Source organism: Epinephelus fuscoguttatus, linkage group LG18, assembly GCF_011397635.1.
Source record: "Epinephelus fuscoguttatus linkage group LG18, E.fuscoguttatus.final_Chr_v1".
Taxonomy (NCBI): Eukaryota; Metazoa; Chordata; class Actinopteri; order Perciformes; family Serranidae; genus Epinephelus; species Epinephelus fuscoguttatus.
Window position 1 is genome coordinate 2,608,998 of NC_064769.1, and position 20,038 is coordinate 2,629,035.

The window sequence follows — 20,038 nt, forward strand, 5'->3', positions numbered from 1 at the left end:
AAACGTTTTGGTTTAATTTATTATCATCCTGTAGCCTCTCATCTGTGCTGAGGCTGACATCCTCCATATGCACACACATCTACACACACACACACACGAGACAGATAAGTCAGTGAACAGTAGAGAGGCTGCAGTAGAAACAAAGTAAAGATAACTTTTTTTAATTAAAAAATTACTCGAGCTGACGGCAACTATGCTCGTTACTGTAAGTACAATTAAAACCTTAGCAAGTAAACAGCCAATACTTAATCAATGCATGTGTTTAGCAAGCATAAACATACACACACACAGCCATATTTTAATATACTCTGTCCACTGTCTCTCATCCACCGTCACACAGTGAATCACAAATGCAGAGAGGGAGCAGGACAGAGGACAGGAGAAATGACTTAAAGTGATTAATAAATACTAAACTTCAGTCAGCATTATCATGTCAGGAATATTATTTATCTGATGACTTGCTGTTGCAAAGATTACTATTGCTGCTCTCGAAACAACATTTAGTCATAGTCAAAATATTCAATAATCTTGTTCTGAATTTATTTATTGTTAAATTAATATATTTTCTAAAAAAACAATTATTTGGAAATGAAAAAGAACTGAAAAGTACCAATAAAATACCAAATCGATAAGGAGTACCGATTAAAGTAGCAGTACTGGTAAAATCTTAATGACCATCCCTAGTTGAGTCTAAAGCCAGAGTTTTCTGTGTCATATAGGTGACTCTCCTTTAACTTGTCTCAATCGCCATGTTACAGACTTGACCTGGTTGGGACTAGAGATGTAAAAGTATGAAAATTTCATGTCACAGTTATTGTGACCAAAATTATCACGGTTATCATTATTATCGCGGTATTGTTTAAATGTGCTCAAAATGTTCAAAAAGTACTTATACACAAACTGAAATCATTTAACCAAGTTTTATTTCAAAAACAAATAAAATAAAGAGCACAATGTACTTTCTGTCAACAGCAAGTCTAGCATGTTTGATTTTCTTTTTGTCGTTCACGATTACTCCCATCACAGTCGTCACTTTGACCAATAGAAACACAGAGTGAGCTGCTGCCATAGACAACTGTAGGGCAACAACACTCCAGCCTTTTTAATATTTCCTCTACGGATGTTACCACACAGAGTAAAAAGGGAAAATGATGGTGTGAAACAGCAGAAGCACTTTGTCAACCCACTGAGTACTGCCATTAGCATCAAGCTAGCAAACAATGTTATTTCTTCGTAATGGAGACGGACATAAAGTAAGAAAATTAAAAGATAGTAGCGGGGCTTTTACTCACCATAAATGCAGAGGCTACCAGCTTCATTTGAAACAAACTACATTATAGACGGTCCGTTATGTATCATTCCCTCTGTGTTTTTATATTTTTACTTTATATCCGCTCCTGTTGGCTTCATAAAGTTAATGCATCGCGCCGTCATTTCAAACTCAACACTTAGTGAATTTGTTTCAAATTAAAAACCCCTTATAAGCTTGGCTGAGAGAATCCCTCCACTTTCTAAATAGGCTTTTATTGTGAAACATTTGTAGGAACTCGGTTGTAGAGGATTCAGTTACTTGTATGTTTGCGTACAGTACTTCAAATGTAGCTCCTGCCATCTGCTGGCACTTTTTACATTACTACAACAATATTTCGGCTGGCACGTGAACAGACACAGTGACTGAAACAGTGTTTCCCATTAATTAACGAAACTATGGCGGACCGCCATAGTTTAATTTGACCCGCCATAGTTTCTAAATAAGATTTAGGCTGCCGAAAGTATTGACTTCTCATGATATAAATAATATCTTGAACGCCGTAGCGTTTTGTGCAGATGTGCTCAGGCTGTCAGATCCAGCACTTGACAGTGCGAGTGTTTCACTCGACTAAAAATACATGTACGCGAACTGTAAAAAATATTTAGGGGCAAATGTGCGCATAAAAAAAAAAAAAAATCAGCCGAAGCAGCCTATATTTTTGTCAATAAAAATATATGATAATCTAACTGCAAATGTTGGAGGAACTCCAGCCGCCTTCCCTCTTCCCCGTGTGACACGTTTATGGGCGGTTTTCCAAGCCACTGTCGGCAGTGTGGAAATAAGTCAAAGGGCTCTAGTTTCCCGGCGCAGCGCAGGGTGGCGAACCCCACGCAGAGCTAGTTTCGAGCAGCACAACCCGAGGCGCGCTCAGTTTGGTAGTTTGGCAGACCGAGGTGCACTGAGATGGGTGTGGTGGCGCAGCAGGGGGAGGTGTCGACAGTTCACATCCCTCTCAGCCAACCACAAACAGCCACAGCATCAGATAGGGAGTATATATTCAGCATCTGTCATCTTAGAAAAGTCAAAAGAAAAGAAACAGAGTGAGACTGCGAGAGAGAAAGAGAGAGAGCGTGCGCACGAGAGAAACGCATCATTGATTTACAACTGTGGTGACCTCCTCCCAGGCTACCTTTGCATCATCAGCCTTCTCTCCTCCCTCTTTCCAACTTGCGCAGGTAGGAGGGACGGAGGTAGGACAGACGAGTAGCTGTGCCAGTGCGCACGGTGTGCCAAACTTGCAAAATCTGCCTGGCCACACCGAGTTGGCGGCCCCTGCCTCGCCTGGTCTGCGAAACTAGAGCCCAAAGTGTGGAGAAGAGGGACCGGGAAAAGCGGCGGACCTCCGAGAAAGCCTGCTCCGTTCTCCCGCAGTTAGGGACTGTTCGCCACGGTACTGCTGCTGGGCAGGGTGGAAATAAGTCCTGCAGAGTTACAGAGGACCTGGAGAATGTTTTAGGATAGTAATAACATTATATAAGATAATCATATTACAAAGTTAATATAAGATAATAACATTAAAGACAAAATTAAATTGCAATACTTTTTCAAAACTTGATGATTTTACCTTTCTGTACATTTTGTATACAAATTCATTTCAATTTACAATGTTCAAAATTTTCTTTTCTTGTGCCACCCCCCCAATAGTTTCCCAAAATCCTGTGGGAAATACTGACTGAAATGATAGTAAAAGTAATAAATATAGGACAAGAATAACCTGATGACATCACACGCGTCGTTAAAGATGACCGGGGATAATTGGTGTGTACCATCGTGTAGTGTGTCATGTCTGTCAGCCAAGTCACGGCATAATTTCATGACTCCAAAATCGTGTGATGATACAGTGACTTTCAGAACGGGCAGAAAAGTTGTGTAGTGTGTACCAGGCACAGGTACACTCGCTGTATAGTTGTGGGTGGTGGTCATGGAGATGGCTCATGAAATTTGAAGTGTTATCCCCCTTTGCGGAGACTTTTTTTCTGCATTTTCTGTAGGCAGAGTTACTATCTTCAATTAGTTTCCCCTCAGCATCCTTATAAAACCCAAAATACGTCCGGACTTCAGATTTTGTCCTTTCAGAGGGTGAAAAAAATCTCTGGAGCACTGTCCGTAAGGGTGCCGTCATGTTTTCAGAGGCCAAACTGTGCATGCGCGCCTGTGTCTGAGGGACTGCTGCTGCTTTTCCAGGCAATGAGCAGTATCACCGTTTGTTTTTCCAAATGCGGTAATCAAACACAGTTTAAATGATAATTATAATTTGAAACAGTAATACCTAGGGTTGGGCATCATTTGAATTTGAACAATTCCAGTTCTGGTTTTTGATTCCGGTTCCAAACGATTCTTGATTTCGATTCTTTATGGTCAAAAAAGGTTGCATGCTTATTTCACAGAGGAAATTTTTATTTAAAAAAAAAAAAAAAAATCCGATAAAGTCATCATATAAAATCATATAATCATAAAATCATAACTCCATGAAACACTGACCCAACTTGCTGTGTGTGACACGTTTGAATGCCCTCATATAGTGAAATCTTGAGTCCTATAAGCCTAATGGAGACACATTAGAATTATCATCTCAGAAAGGTTCGTCACATAGTGTCAGTATGATGTTGTGTATAAGTACATTGTGAAGGTTCACCCAGTATTTCAACAGAAAGCTTAATTACAATAACATTGTGATATTTCATTTAAAACGAGTCCACCCCACCACTTGCACTCTTTATTGCATCTTCTGAATAGTAATAGGGTTCAGTCTTATCCTGAGGGCTCAAGACGGCGACAATTAGAGGCCACCAGCTTGCCCCCAGGCCCAGAGGGAAGAGCAGACGGGTGAACTATGACCTTCCATTTCTAGGCCTGTGTGTAGATCACTAGAGATCACTGGCCTAACCCCAGGGACATAAGGGGAATGATGACGGACGCACACACCTCTGCTCTGATGCTGTACCTATTCATACTCTCAATCCCAGATTCTGTCACAATTTTTTTTAAATTTTTATTAAGATAGTGGTTCCTCCATGTTGAATGCTATAAAGTATTCAATCACCAATCACACAACAACACATTCTGTCCCTGACCTCATCACATTTTGCCACTTCGTCATGGACTTTCCACATTTACCTATGAAGTGAAAGGTAGCCTGAGTGTGTCATTATTTTAATAATTACTTTAAATTTATCATATTGACCATGAAATCATCTTTGGTTAATGAAATGAAAAATATAATTAAAATTAAATTTTTAAAAAAACCCCACATATTTGTTGGTTACATTTGCGTCACATCTGGGGATGTATGCTCACTGGTCCGATGCTTGATCATGACATACTGGTTTGATTCATTGCCATAATGTCAAGAGAGAGCGCAGTGAGTTAGCAAGACAGCGCTAGCATTTCTCAAAGTGAAGCAAGCTCTATCGGACTGAAGGGACGGAGAATGAATATAAGAAATAAGCTACACGGTGCTGCCTCTTCAAGCTCCATCTACGGAAGAGGAAGCAAAGGCGTGGGGCCCCAGCACCGCTGCCTCTGAAGCTAGCATGCTAGCAATGCACCTGCTAGCCTAAATGTACCTGTGGAATAGCACCCATGGATGACCTTGGGACTGACCAGCCCAACCAAATTGTTTTACAGCGGTACCCTGCCAGCATTTTCAGCGGAAGGAAGCGTTCATTTGTCCCTGATTGGTATCATAACTGAGACTGGCTTGAATACAGCATCAGCATCAACTACGAAAGAACAGGTATTATGTCTCCTCTCTCATTGATGATGTGGGATTTCTAACAGAAAACCAGCTGCCTCTATTAGGGAAGATAGATGCTTTTGATAACATGTCTGAGGGAGGGAGCTGCCTTATTCTATCCTTACTGGACCATATGATTAAAAAGGACCCAGATTTGGCAGCTGTCGTGAAAGCAATCCCACGCAGCCGCATAAACAAAAAAAAAATAATAAAAATAAAGCACAAGTGAAAATTGTTTAGGAACCGTTTGGGAGAACTGAAATTAAAACATATGAATGGTTCCAATGGAACTTAAATTTTGGAATCAGTTCCACTCGGTTCTCAGTGCCCAACCCTAGCAATACTAACTGTCTGGGATTTTACAGCAGTTTATCATTTTACCGGTAATCGTTACATCCCTAGCTGGGACCAGGTTGTTTTTTTTCCAGAGTTTCAGCTTGAAATTGGCTAAAAATGGCCTTTCCCTAATCAACTCCTTTAAAAACAGCTTCACAACAGTCAATATATGAGTGATACAGATTCTCAGCTAAGAGAAAACGTCACATAAGCAAACTTGTTTGGTCTTAACATTAGGTGTGCAAAACAGTAGCTTTTACTGTATGCATCACATTGCATTTTTGTTTTATTGCCAAGGTAATGTACTGTTTATCAGTGACACAGAAAACCTGAGAAAGAATATTATTTTATTATTTTGTTCTCAGGTCCACTTGCCCACACTCTAAAATAAGCCTTAATAGTTCACCCAATTATAAATCAGGATGAAGTTGAAGATTATGAAATGTGGTATAATTGTTTTAAACCACACCATAATGTTAACGCTTTGAATTATGTGTGGTCTTGACTGAAACATTTAAACTCCGCTGCATCATGTTTAAGACCAAACAATTATTTGTCACATAAATTCATAAGGATATGATTGCAGTGAAATGCTTGTTGCACAGGCAATTTAGTGATATCCTGCAGTTGTGGTCTTGAAATAAAATCCGTTAGTAGAAAAGCTGATGAGTCCAAGACAAGAAATTTAAAAAATGGTTTTGAGACTGGTCTCGAGACCAAAGACCGATCTCAAGTGCTACAACACAGGAATTCACACTATAAGTAATTCTCTGCCAGCATTTCCCTTTCATCTTAATTGAAGCAACAGTGTTGCTTTTTACTGTAATTCTTTTATAATTAAATAATTTTTTATACATGCTGAACATGTCTTCTGATTTGTTTTGTCAACGCGCACAGATCCTGCAGAAGAAAGCCTGGGATAACAGAGCAGGTTGATAACCACCATCGTGGTACCCGTTATCTTTGACTAAGACTTTAGGGTTTGTTGAGCCAGCTAATACAAAGAAAGCCTGGCTCTGTTGAACTTGCCTCGAGATACATCCTTCTGATTACAAATCTGACATTTGGGGTTATTTACCTCATAAAGTAAAGAGGTTAGGATCCCATTAAATAACCATTTGCAGGTCAAAGTGTGTACTTTGCATCTATCAAGGTGTTAGGCTGTAACTGAAATATGAGAGTCATGTAGAAACATTAGTATGTTAGTGTTTAGGACTGACCCATGGTGACGTAGGGCAGCTTGTCAGTGGAGCCGTGAGGGTAGATGCTGTAAAGGTGAGGCCCATTACAGTCCACTCCACCCAGGACCAAAGCAGCCCCAATGTAGCCCTGATACCTGAAAACACACATAACAGAACACTTGCCTGTTTGTGTATATCATAGACTTACTGATGCAAGGCAAGTAGAAAACTTCTGAGACTGATTTTTGGATATTATATAGCAATACTAATTTTTTGCATTACTAAGGTTGAGTAACTTAACTTGTATTTACTTTACTTGATTAACCAAACCTGGCTATCTAGTTATTTTATCTATGAACAGTTTAATGATTTTTCAGATAATCTACACTTTAATGAGAAATGTACCTGAAGAGCATTTGTTTGAGCATACGGTTGGCAGTAGCAACACGTGGTAGTCTGCCTGTAGAGAGAGAGTGTAGCTCCAGGTTGGATGAGATGATCTGAGTGGTCATCTCTGTGTCTGCAGCTGTTCCTGCTCCACAACAGCTGGACAACAACATATTCACAAAAGCAGTCTGTCAGTTATACAACACCTCCGCTTCATTACATGAAGCTTGACAAGAATAACTATGAATGTAATATTTTCTCAAAGCCACTATGATTATGAGCACAGACAACTCTCACTATGTCAGATTTGGAGCTTTCAGGTAAGAACCTGAGTTCCTGTCACTTACTAAATATTGGGGGAAATGTAGTGGATCTTTGAGCAGTTCTTGTCTGCCACTACCATGCCCTCAGTGGCTCTGGTGTCAGCTCCGAGGACGATGCCATCCTACATGGGGAAACACAAATCATCATTTGGACTCAGTAAATCCACACTCAGTGGTGCTGCTTGCTTCAGTGCGTCTCAGTAAAGCAAAACAATACCACTTCTACCAATTAGTCCATCTGCTGACACTTTTTGAGTTGTTTCTCTTTGAATGATCTTTTCAACATATTTAAACAGATATGAGAGTGTTAGAATGTAATTTGGCCCTAAAAGTTGACCAATATAGGACACTACGCTCAGAAATGCTCAAAAACGAAGTTTATGGTCTTTTCAAAAGCTTGCTCACAATTGTTTGATGATTTTAGCATCTTCATTTGGACAGTAAATCCATTGAAAGAGTGTCCTCATACAAGTACTTGGGTATTTGGATAGATGACAAGCTTTTATTTAATGTACACATTTCTACTCTAGTTAGGAAGCTTAGAGTGAAGACTGGCTTTTATTTCAGAAATAATAAAACTTGTCGAAGCTACATTTCTGTCTGTGATTGATTATGGGTAGGGCCGTAACGGTACATGTATTTGTGTCGAACCGTTCGGTACACAACTTTCGGTTCGGTACGACCCTGTACCGAATTATTGGGCGCAGGATGTTATTTTATTTTATAGTTTTATTTTAATTCCGTTTTCGCGAGCCGAACCTTTTAAAATATCTAGTTCCCCGACGGACATAATTGAGTGACGGACCGAGTCCTGTAAATCTCCGCTTTCACTTTGTGCATGGTGTGGGTTAAAATGAAAAAGAAAGTGACAAACGCATAAGCTGTGAGCCTGCTCCGCCTCAAGCCAGTCGCGGCGCACCATACGCCCGCCGCGAGCTGTTCAGCACCGCGGACAGTCGGACTAATGGGCTGTCGAACCAATGACATGGACCCCATGGCAAGTGAGCCTGACGAACCTGAAGACCCACCCGCAAACCTTAAGTCCTCTGTTCGGGAACACTTTGGTGTCAGGGTAAAATACGAAGATGGAAATAAACGAGTTGACAAGACAAAAGCAGTGTGCCGACACTGCAGAACAGCGGTCGGGTATGTACTTGGAAACACGTCTAACATGCTAACGCATCTAAAGCGACACCACCCGAGCTTGAACGTTAACCGGCACGACTAGAAAAAGCAATCTGGTGCAAACTACGATATCGTCGTCGTTTCAAAAGAAAGAGCATTTCCCTGACCATCACGCTAAAGAAATAATCAACGCCATTGGAGTTGAGTAAAATTGTTTAAGCTGCACTTTAGATATAAGCATGTTTTGTTTACTGCACTTTAACAAAGTGGGAAAGCTAAGTAAGTTCCTAGTAAAACTGAATCTGAGCAGGCTTTAAAGCTGACCAGCTGCACTATACTTTTTATTTTAATTGAGTAAAACTGTTAAAGCAGAAATGTATATTTATATTTTTCATTCAAAAAATGTGTTAAAAAAACAGCAGGATTTTATTTTTCACTTCTATATTTCTATTTTCATTCAAACAATGTGAAAAAGCAGGATTATATATATTTGTTTCATTCAAAAATTGTGTAAAAAAGTTAACTGCTGTGGTGGTATGTTTTAATAAGGTTACCAATAAGTAAAAGATATTTAATAGTTGTCTATTTTTTTTTATTACTGTACCGAAAAAAAAACGAACCGTGACTTGTGTACCGAGGTACGTACCGAACCGTGATTTTTGTGTACCGTTACACCCCTAATTATGGGGTCAAATTATATATACATGCAACCTCCTCCATTTTACATAGCCTTGATTCAGTCTTTCACACATCTCTACGTTTTATTACAAATGCAAAGTCATTTACCAATCACTGCATTCTTTATGATTTGGTGGGTTGGACATCACTGACCACTCGCAAGCAACAGCACTGGTATATTTTTTATCAATAAAGCAATATTGTGCAAACTTCCCGCCTACCTCTCTGGTAGTTTCTACCTACGCTCCTCCACGTGGTTGCTTTTCAATGTACCCTCGGTTTTAACAGATCTGGGGAAAACTGATTTCTCCTACTATGCACCTTGGACCATGGAACAATCTTAAACAAGATTCAAAAATAGAAACTAGGGATGCACCAAATATTCGGTAACCGAATATATTCGGCCGAATATTGCAAAAAAACACGTATTCGGTATTCGGTGGAATAGCGGCGTGTTTTGATAACGCAATCAAACGGCGTGCCGTGACAGGCGGAATAAAATGTCGGCAGTGTGGCAATCCGCCCGTCACGCCACTCGCATTTGCGACTAAAAATATTTTTGAGCAAGCAAAATAGGCTTAAATCATTCAGCACGCTGTGCGAGCAGCCTATAGATTTCAACCACCAGCAGAAACAAAAGGCAAATCCCATCGGTTGTGGGTTGAACGGGGGTCACAGACACAGTATTCCTGTCAAATACGATGGCCATCGGCTTACCGGCAACAAAAGGCACATCTGCCTCATTTTCGCTGTGGTATTGTGATACTACTCAGAACCATGATATTTTCATTGGTATCACATCTCTCGGAAGTCGGCCCGTTGTTCACCGTTCCCGTCATTTGACAGTTAATGGCCTCTTCTTTTGCGAGGGCAAGGAGGGCGCGCAATTCCTTGTCTTCCCAGTTGCTCATCTTTACAGTGTCTGTCAGGTTTGCGTTTCCCTCTTGCTTCTAGCTGCTCACTAATTCCTGCTATCAGCTGTTTCCTGTTTATCCACCGCCAGTGGCTCGCACATGCGGCGTCATCAGCAGCTCCTCCCACAAGTCATCAACAGCCAATATGACTACCCTACGAGGCGGAAAATTGGGCACCTCGGATCAACTCGCCAATCTGGCTCTGTGTGTCTAAACGCTCGCAGCTTGCTGACAAAATAGCCCAACATTCACGGAAAATCTGGCAGTGTAAAAGGGGCTAAAGGTTGCTTATCTAAATGTTAGTAAATTATGTGATGTCGACAGAACAAAACAGGCAGAAATTAAACCACAAGGGCAGAGCAGCACCTGGACAGTGTACAGCGCAGACATGCCAGAGTTAACTTGCAATCAACTTCACAAAAGGCAGCTGTTGCAAGCATGTTTTAATTTAAAGTCTAAATCATTACATTTACAAGGTAAACAGAGTATATTGTAAATACTTTCTACACCACCACCCAGAATTGAACATTAATGGGGCAGAGCAGCAATCAGCATGAAAACAAATGAGACCAGCTGACTCACACACACTGCAGCATTGAAGAACTTCAACCAACTCTGTGGTGAACAAAATAACTCTGCTCAGTCTGTTTTTCTTTGGTCAGGAAAATGCAGCGTGAGCTGCGCTCTAGTGTGCTCACCTGTGTGTGCCTGCATGTATCTGTGTGTGTATGTGTGCGCGCGCGCATTGGGGCAATACAGAGAGCAGAGGAGAATTGTAAATGTGCAACCATGTAGCGACAGAAATGTCAGGCTGTCGTGTAAATAAGATAAATAACACAAGGCTATTTAGTTTGTTTAATAAGGTAGCCTTAAATGACTTCTGTTGTGATCTGGTGCTATATAGAAAATAAAATCAAATATAATTATCTTGACCTTCCAGGAGGAGCAGGGGGTGCCAGGGAAGGGAATGGGAGGGGAAACACTGATTTTCATACCTTCCAGAGTATATTAGAGCTAGGGCTGGTCGATTATGGAAAAAAAATCATAATCACTATTATTTTGGTCACACGCGCACACGCACGCGCACACACACACACACACACACACACACACACACACACACACACACTTTCTGAAATCTTCTGCGATCACCTGCCCCTCACATTATTCCTAGTTCACCTACTTGACTGGCTCGTGGAGTGAATAGAGGAGGGGAGTGGGCGGTATTACGCATGCACAGCTTCCGTATAAGACAAAATAACATCTCCAGGCGTCCGTGACCAAAAATCATTAAAACAACTTCATTAATTTTGAAATCAACCATTAGTCGACTAGTTGCACGTATGTTAACAATATTAATTTAATCATCAAAAATTATATATTTTGGCCAGGGCAACACAATGGTTTGAGATCAAGGTCTGAGAAAGAATAGTATAAGTAACATTGTTAACACTGTGCTATACTGCAGAGAAATACATAACATAAGTCTATATTTTATCTACAAGAGCATGACCACCTATTAATTACACAGCAAAGCTGTAATGATTGTGCTAAGTGGCTAATAGTATGAAGCTACGTAGATGTTTCACATGATGCGTTGTGTTTGTAGTCGATTAATGATAGGCAAATGTTTGCCTGCAGAGTTTAGGTATCAACTTGGGTTCATCCATCACCTTCTCAAAATGATCCCACATTTTCGATTTCCTGCCCGACATATTATTAAGTAGCCTGTGTAAAAACCGCAGGAACCAGCCCGGTAAATTAGGGGCCGTACACATGCCGTGTCTTTAACTGCCTGGAAAATCGAAGGTCGGATACTGGGTGCTTCTCTTGTGCCTTTTTTGTGCCAGTTGTCAAGAGTGTGGCGGCAGGTTGTATCTGAGGTTGCTAAGCAACTTTAACAAGCATGGTATCATAGCCTATAGCCTGAGTGCAGAGCTGATCTTCTTCCAGGTGCTGTTTATAAGTGTGTAGGCCTGTAGTCCATGGGACAGATGTAAAGCTCTGTGTAACCCTGCACCAAAATGATCAACTTTTCTGTGTTTATCACAGACTGAATATTTACGGTAAAAGGGAAGAATATCTGTCGGCTGAGAGTGGTTTTTTAAGTGACTCCTGTCGGACTGCTGAGTGTGGCCTTTTCCTGTGTCTGCTCTTTCAAATTAAATTCCCACATGGTGCAGTCAAATAGGTTTCAAGTTATTTTGACAAGGCGCAGCTCTTAATAAGAGTTTCACTTTTGATTTTTTGATTTTTATTTTTTCTGCAACTAATGACCTTTCTGGTCGGTTATCGTTTGGTCGACTATTAGGGGGCAACCCTACAGTATATGATGGTATTTGTGTTTAAAAAAAACCAAAACAAAACAAAACAACAACAACTCAAAGCTGATTTACTACAGCATTGTCTAATGCTGTGTTTCCAAAATACAATCAGCCTACTTAGTCCCTGTTTAGATGACAATGGTTTCTCTAAAAACGGAAAAGTCTGTCTTTGGTGTTTTAAAAAACTTCTGCGTTTATATGACGACGTTATTGAAACGATCCCCGTCCATACAGAGCCGCAAAATCTACTGGAAATGCTGTAGTATGCACGCCAGGCCAATGGGTGGCAGTGTAAATTTACAAAGCAACACCACGGCATGATGCCATGCGCCTGCGCTGAAGCGCTTTCCTCTACAAACGCGGTGATTACAAACTAAAACAAAGAAGACACAATGGCGAAAGCATGCACTAAAGTGCAACAACTAAAGTTTAGCGTTTTCAGTTGAAATCACTGTCGTATAAACGTGGCCTTAGACAAGTCTTGCTGGGTTAAAATACTCAAGGCCATTTGCATTAATATTAATATTCATTTACACCACAAATCCACAAGAATTTAGACTTAACTAGATACACTACTGCTGATTCCACTTTATGTCCATAATTTAACTAGCAGGGCTGTTCAGTGCGACATATATGAGTGTCTTTGTCTCTGTGGAGGAGGCGGGGCTATGGGCTACACACACACAGTGCGATCTTTGTGAGGGGAAGACGAGACGGAGGAAACCATCTCAACAAAAAGAGCAAATACGACCAACTTAACTGCACACCTGAGAGTGAGAGGCAGAGTCTATTTTTTGTATTTATATGGTCTTTATTTATTTATTTTGTTATTTTTACGTGTTATTTCGGATATTTAAATTTTCTTTTTTTTGCATTCGTAAATATTCTTGTTGAATAAATATTTATTTCTCTTTAAAAGGGTATACTTGCATCATTATGCCTTTATTATCATTATATAAGTTTAAAAATGGTCTAAAAACAGCAAAATTACAACAATAATAAAAATGGTCTCAAAAGCACAATATTACGCAATATTATCGTTTATTGCAATAATTTTGATGCAATTAATAGCCCAGCAAAATTTGTTATCGTGACAGGCGCTACAAACTCTCTGGCCTGTGCTACAAAATTATCACCCTGTGTAGCACCAGTGCTATGGGCTAAAAAAGTTAATGTACGGCCCTGACTAGCCTACATTTTTAAGGCCAGCATACTTATTTTTTGCAGGGTGGTTTGTGTTTCTTACCTTGCAGACAACACCACAGATGGTAGTTCCTGTTTTAAGAGCAGCAGGCAAGCTGCATCCCACTTTGTTAGCTTCAGCTTCCAAAAGTGCATTTCTAAAAATACATATTAAAATACATACATAAATACATAAATATATACACATACACACACACACACATGTGTATATATATACAGTACAGGCCAAAAGTTTGGACACACCTTCTCATTCAATGCATTTTCTTTATTTTCATGACTATTTACATTGTAGATTCTCACTGAAGGCATCAAAACTATGAATGAACACGTGGAGTTATGTACTTAACAAAAAAAGGTGAAATAACTGAAAACATGTTTTATATTCTAGTTTCTTCAAAATAGCCACCCTTTGCTCTGATTACCGCTTTGCACACTCTTGGCATTCTCTCGATGAGCTTCAAGAGGTAGTCACCTGAAATGGTTTCCACTTCACAGGTGTGCCTTATCAGGGTTAATTAGTGGAATTTCTTGCTTTATCAATGGGGTTGGGACCATCAGTTGTGTTGTGCAGAAGTCAGGTTAATACACAGCCGACAGCCCTACTGGACAACTGTTAAAATTCATATTATGGCAAGAACCAATCAGCTAACTAAAGAAAAACGAGTGGCCATCATTACTTTAAGAAATGAAGGTCAGTCAGTCCAGAAAATTGCAAAAACTTTAAATGTGTCCCCAAGTGGAGTTGCAAAAACCATCAAGCGCTACAACGAAACTGGCACACATGAGGACCGAGCCAGGAAAGGAAGACCAAGAGTCACCTCTGCTTCTGAGGATAAGTTCATCCGAGTCACCAGCCTCAGAAATCGCAAGTTAACAGCAGCTCAGATCAGAGACCAGATGAATGCCACACAGAGTTCTAGCAGCAGACCCATCTCTAGAACAACTGTTAAGAGGAGATCGCGAATCAGGCCTTCATGGTCAAATAGCTGCTAGGAAACCACTGCTAAGGAGAGGCAACAAGCAGAAGAGATTTGTTTGGGCCAAGAAACACAAGGAATGGACATTAGACCAGTGGAAATCTGTGCTTTGGTCTGATGAGTCCAAATTTGAGATCTTTGGTTCCAACCGCCGTGTCTTTGTGAGACGCAGAAAAGGTGAACGGATGGATTCCACATGCCTGGTTCCCACTGTGAAGCATGGAGGAGGAGGTGTGATGGTGTGGGGGTGTTTTGCTGGTGACACTGTTGGGGATTTATTCAAAATTGAAGGCACACTGAACCAGCATGGCTACCACAGCATCCTGCAGCGACATGCCATCCCATCAGGTTTGCGTTTAGTTGGACGATCATTTATTTTTCAACAGGACAATGACCCCAAACACACCTCCAGGCTGTGTAAGGGCTATTTGACCAAGGAGGAGAGTGATGGAGTGCTGCGGCAGATGACCTGGCCTCCACAGTCACCGGACCTGAACCCAATCGAGATGGTTTGGGGTGAGCTGGACCGCAGAGTGAAGGCAAAGGGGCCAACAAGTGCTAAACACCTCTGGGAACTCCTTCAAGACATCATGTTGGAAAACCATTTCAGGTGACTACCTCTTGAAGCTCATGGAGAGAATGCCAAGAGTGTGCAAAGCAGTAATCAGAGCAAAGGGTGGCTATTTTGAAGAAACTAGAATATAAAACATGTTTTCAGTTATTTCACCTTTTTTTGTTAAGTACATAACTCCACGTGTTCATTCATAGTTTTGATGCCTTCAGTGAGAATCTACAATGTAAATAGTCATGAAAATAAAGAAAACACATTGAATGAGAAGGTGTGTCCAAACTTTTGGCCTGTACTGTATATACACACACATACATACATACATACATATGTAGGCTATATACACACGTATGTAAAAAGCATGTAAGCAAGTAACTGTGTCACTATAAAAAACAAAGGCTACCAATCATAATAAATGCAACAATTATATACAAAACTAAATCTTGTGCAGTCAGGCCATGACTGTCCAAACTCATTTTCAGGGTTCCTACACATTTGGAATTTCAAAATTCCATACTTTTCCATACCCTAATTTCCAGACTTCTCTGCTTCTTTTTTTTTCAGTCAATATGTGACATCTGAGTAAATATATCAGTGTATCATATTTCACATCATATTTAATTATTCTTAATAGGCGATTGTAGCCAAGTACCATAATGGCATGCAAATAAAAACTCAGGTAAGTTCAATGTCTGGGCTGAGGCAAAAAGGTTGGGACACTGGGTGCAAGTGATGCAGTAACGAGACGTCAGTGTTTTTTCCTTTCATGTGGCTCAGAATCGCCTTCTCCCCCATGTTGGCGATGTCAAACGATTTCACACAAAGCTTGCATCTAGCTCTGTGTGTGAATTGGGAATCCTTGGCCAACCAGTATTTATATACAGTATTGTCAAGCCATCCATCCAAAAACTTGCATCTACCCATTGTGAACCACGTGAAACTCGTCTTCTTGTCGAAGGTGCAGTGTTGGAGTGAAACTTAATACCTGGGGGCTGGAGGAGGGTCACGGGACAGCGGACTGGACATACCACTTGTCAATCAGGTAAAAGGGGCGGTATGTTTTCTGAGGCGTTTGCTCTCACACAAACTGTGCTTGGCCTGGCATAAAACACGATCCGGACTGATTAAATTATTTTAGGAAATACCTAATTTTCTATTTTAGAAAACAGTATTTTAGAACAGTGGTAATAGTCTGGAAACATAAATATTTTTCCATACTTTATTTTTCATTTTCCATACTTTTTAATACCTGGAAATTGATCAAATTTATTTCCATATTTTTCCATACTTTCCATACTTGCGTAGGAACCCTGCATTTTAAAAGACTGTCAACCGTTTAACTCCCTGTCACTCTAATTTTCAAAATCTTTCAGCACTAAAAAAATCATTAATTGCTAATTCTCTGGGCTTAAGATAAGATAAGATGAGATAAGATAAGATATACTTTCTTGATCCCCCAGGGAGGAAATTCAAGTATCACAGTAGCACAAGACAAAATCAAAGGACATTAAATAGAATAAGATTAAAGAGAAAAACTAAAATGTAAAAATTAAACATAATAATAGATAAATAAAATATAAAATTAAATTGCTACATCAATAAAATTGCTACATCAGATGAATAAAGTGACTAAAAAATGGCAGACAAAGTGCTGAATGAAATAAAGTGAAGTGGCAGATAAAGTGGTGAAACAACCTTAAAACTGATTTGGAGCTGTCCTCACACTCTTACATTTGGGTAACAATATATTTGTTGCTACATTCCTGTTCATTTTTCATTACTACATGTCGGGAAGATGTACTGTTTGGTTTTTATAGTGTCTGCATTTCAGAATAAGAACAAAATAATAAGAATAGCAAAATTTCACATTCACCAAAGTAAAATCAGAAAACCTTTTGTTTTTTTTTTACTGTTTTATAAATGAAAGCAACAATACATACAAACTATTTGGCACTCTGCAAAACCCAAAGCCCGAAAGATTTGCAATATATGTTTATTGTATGATTGTCTGAGTTACTGAACCTTTTTTAAGTTATGCTTGATTTTGTCCTTAATCGCTGGCATGTTATTACTGCAGAAAACATCATTTTTGTGCTCTCTGCAGGTCTCACTTTTGACGCCACTGACTGACAGGATTTCAATAACACGTGTCAATATAGGGAAACTTCTATGTTGGTTTCTGACATGTATAAATTCAGTCTATATTACTCAATCCTTTTCTTTGAATTAAACTATAATATGTTTTTGAAGACCTTTATCATTTGTCCATATGGGTATCCTTGGTGCTACACACTACATCGCCCATGAACCACTTTTAAACCATAAACAATGTTGGACAGTACTTTCTAATTCATAACCAGTGCTGGGAAAGTCACTTTTGAAATGTATTAATTTACAGATTACTAATCATTCTGTTAAAAAGTAACTGTTTTAATGATTTAAAGTGATGGTAGTTATTTCTATTTGATTCCTTTCTCACAAATGTTTTAAACTGGGAAATAAAGCTGAAAACTGTCCAGGGTGAAATGATGCTTATCAACAGAATGAATGTTTTATTCTACATATTAACGTTACCTTTTTTTAATTACGGAAAAGACTATAATCGATAATGACCACTTTATAATCACCAACACCTTGATTAACTTAGTGACTGTAATTCCCTTTTTTCCAATAACTGAAACCGATAACGATTTCAGGTGTTTTATAATCATTACAAATAACTTGCTACTCCCCAACACTGTATAACACCCAGACATGCAGCACCAGTCTGCTGGCTGTTTTCTTTATAGTTTGCGATGTTGTGTTATGACGTTAAACTAACGTTAGCCCGCGTTTTCTATACAGGTGACGGACTGAATATTGTCCTTATAAAAAAAGGTTAACGTAATGTTATTGTTAAACCATAAAGCATGTAGCTTGTTTTATCCAAACGTCTCGTTAGAAGACAGATGGAACTTAACGTTAATACCAGCGTGGGGAAATGCCTGAGTCATTGTATGGAAGCCAAGTTAGCATGAGCTAGCATCACTATCGTATCGACACGTTCCTATTCTACACAACGCCTATATACAAAATGTTACTATTTATCAAACTCAGTTATGTATTTATTCTAAAGTTGTTCTTCCCTGATTTTCATCAATGGAAAGTGCTTACCTCTTGCAGTTTTCGAAACTAAAACCCCCAACCGGTGTCTGCCTTATTGTCATCGGTGTCGCCATCTTGGTGAATGCAGATGCAGGATTGCTAGTTCTTCTTCTTCTCTTCATTTAATGGCGGATTACAACCAACGTTTTAAGGTGCATACCGCCACTTACTGTACCGGAGTGTGTAGTCTCAGGGTATGTACTTCAGGTTACATTCTAACAGGAATAAACAAAACAAAACAAAAAAATAGGTAAAACTCCCTCATATTTTATTTTCTAACCCTGTGTCTTTGAGGAAACTAAATACTGCCCTGAAGCATTCCCTCATTTTCCCACTCATCCCTAAAATTCCTTCCAAACTCTATTCTCGTTCCAGCTCATACATCCTATCACGCAACCTGTTCCTTTCTAACTCATACTTACTACATTTCAAAATAACATGGTCAACACTCTCTGGAACATCACACCTATCACATTTATCAGACGCAGACTTTGCCATTAGATACAGAGCCGATTTTAAACTAGTGTGTCCAAGTCTTAACCTGGATATGATTACTTCTTCTCTTCTGCATTTCCCTTTAAAAACCTTTGTTAACTGACTTTTGTATTTTATAGTAATGTCTCCCTTTAACATCCGTATCCCACTTCTTCTACCACGAATCTATCACTGCCTTTCTGATTATTGATTTTGCCTCACCTTTTCCAAAGGGAATTTTCATTATCCCTTCATTACTTAATCTTAAAGCTCTTTTGGCAATATTGTCTGCTTTTTCATTAACACTAACACCTACATGTGCAGGAACCCAACAAAACTGTACAAAAATTCAACTTCTAGGCTTGCTAGTTTGTGTTTGTGTTTGTGTTCTTCTTCTTCTTCGTCTTCTGCTTCTTCTTCTTCTTCTGCTTCTTCTGATGCTTATTTGCGGTTGGCAAATAGCTTTAGGTGCATTACCGCCACCTTCTGACATGGAGTGTGGATCGGAAATTCTTCTGCCTATTCCTGTCTTTTACAAAAATCTAAATATTGCCCTATCCTACGTGTCCTGAATCCAACTGTGGTATTTCCTATATTTCCAGTCTGATGTGTTCCTTTTCCAATCTGCTTATGGGAATCCATCTTTCCTGCTGGTATTTTGGACAACAAACACTAACATGGTGTTAGTTTCCTGCATGTTACAAAACTCACACAAACTGGTTTCATGTTTTCTAATTAATTTAAGTGTACTATTCAGACCAGTGTGTCCAAATCTCATTCTCGGAATTATATCTCCTTCCTTTTTAGTTCTGTTAGTGTCTCTCCTTCCTCCTACTTTCTTTTGGATACTGTAGTAATGTCTACCTTTAGTTTCCCTGTTTCATTTTTTTTCCTGCCTTTTTTTAATCATTTGTTATACAAACGAAATATACTGTTTACCTCAGCCTTCCTTTAATTTACTGTCATATCTACTTATACTTTGTTAGTGGCACTGGCAACTTTTGCATATTTGTCTGCCAATTCATTCCCCTCTACCCCTATATGTGCTGCTATCCACATGAATTTCACTATTACTCAATTCTGAAGATGGCTTGAGCTATTTCCATCAGGATGTCTTGTCTTGATTCTGACTGCATACTCTTGAAACTGGTTAATGCACTGCTTGAATATGATCCTAGTAACACTTTGCTTGGTTTTACATTATCAGTTCAACTGAGTGCTAAAAGTATAGCCAATAGCTTCCCTGTGAATACTGATATGTTGTTGTTCACAGATCATTAATGCTAAGATACTTGAAAAACTGTTAAAATGCAACAGTGCAGCAGTGATGACTTGGGTCTGTCTCAACCTTCCAGC

The 20,038-nt window shown here is 39.5% G+C and overlaps 1 protein-coding gene across 2 annotated transcripts in view; it reads right to left on the reverse strand.

Moving 5' to 3' along the window:
* Positions 1-18,359, reverse strand: part of psmb7 (proteasome 20S subunit beta 7) — a 32,797-nt gene extending 14,438 nt beyond the window's left edge. Inside the window, exons 1-5 of one of the 2 annotated variants that reach the window (XM_049604122.1) lie at positions 18,218-18,359; positions 13,563-13,656; positions 7,300-7,397; positions 6,971-7,111; positions 6,605-6,720 (exon numbers count right to left, since the gene is read on the reverse strand). In XM_049604122.1, the coding sequence (XP_049460079.1) occupies positions 6,605-6,720; positions 6,971-7,111; positions 7,300-7,397; positions 13,563-13,656; positions 18,218-18,330 (562 nt within the window). In that variant the 5' untranslated portion in view covers positions 18,331-18,359. The remainder of the gene's footprint in view (positions 1-6,604; positions 6,721-6,970; positions 7,112-7,299; positions 7,398-13,562; positions 13,657-18,217) is intronic. The other variant, XM_049604123.1, reaches the window with a different exon arrangement.
* Positions 18,360-20,038: the final 1,679 nt, after the last annotated feature.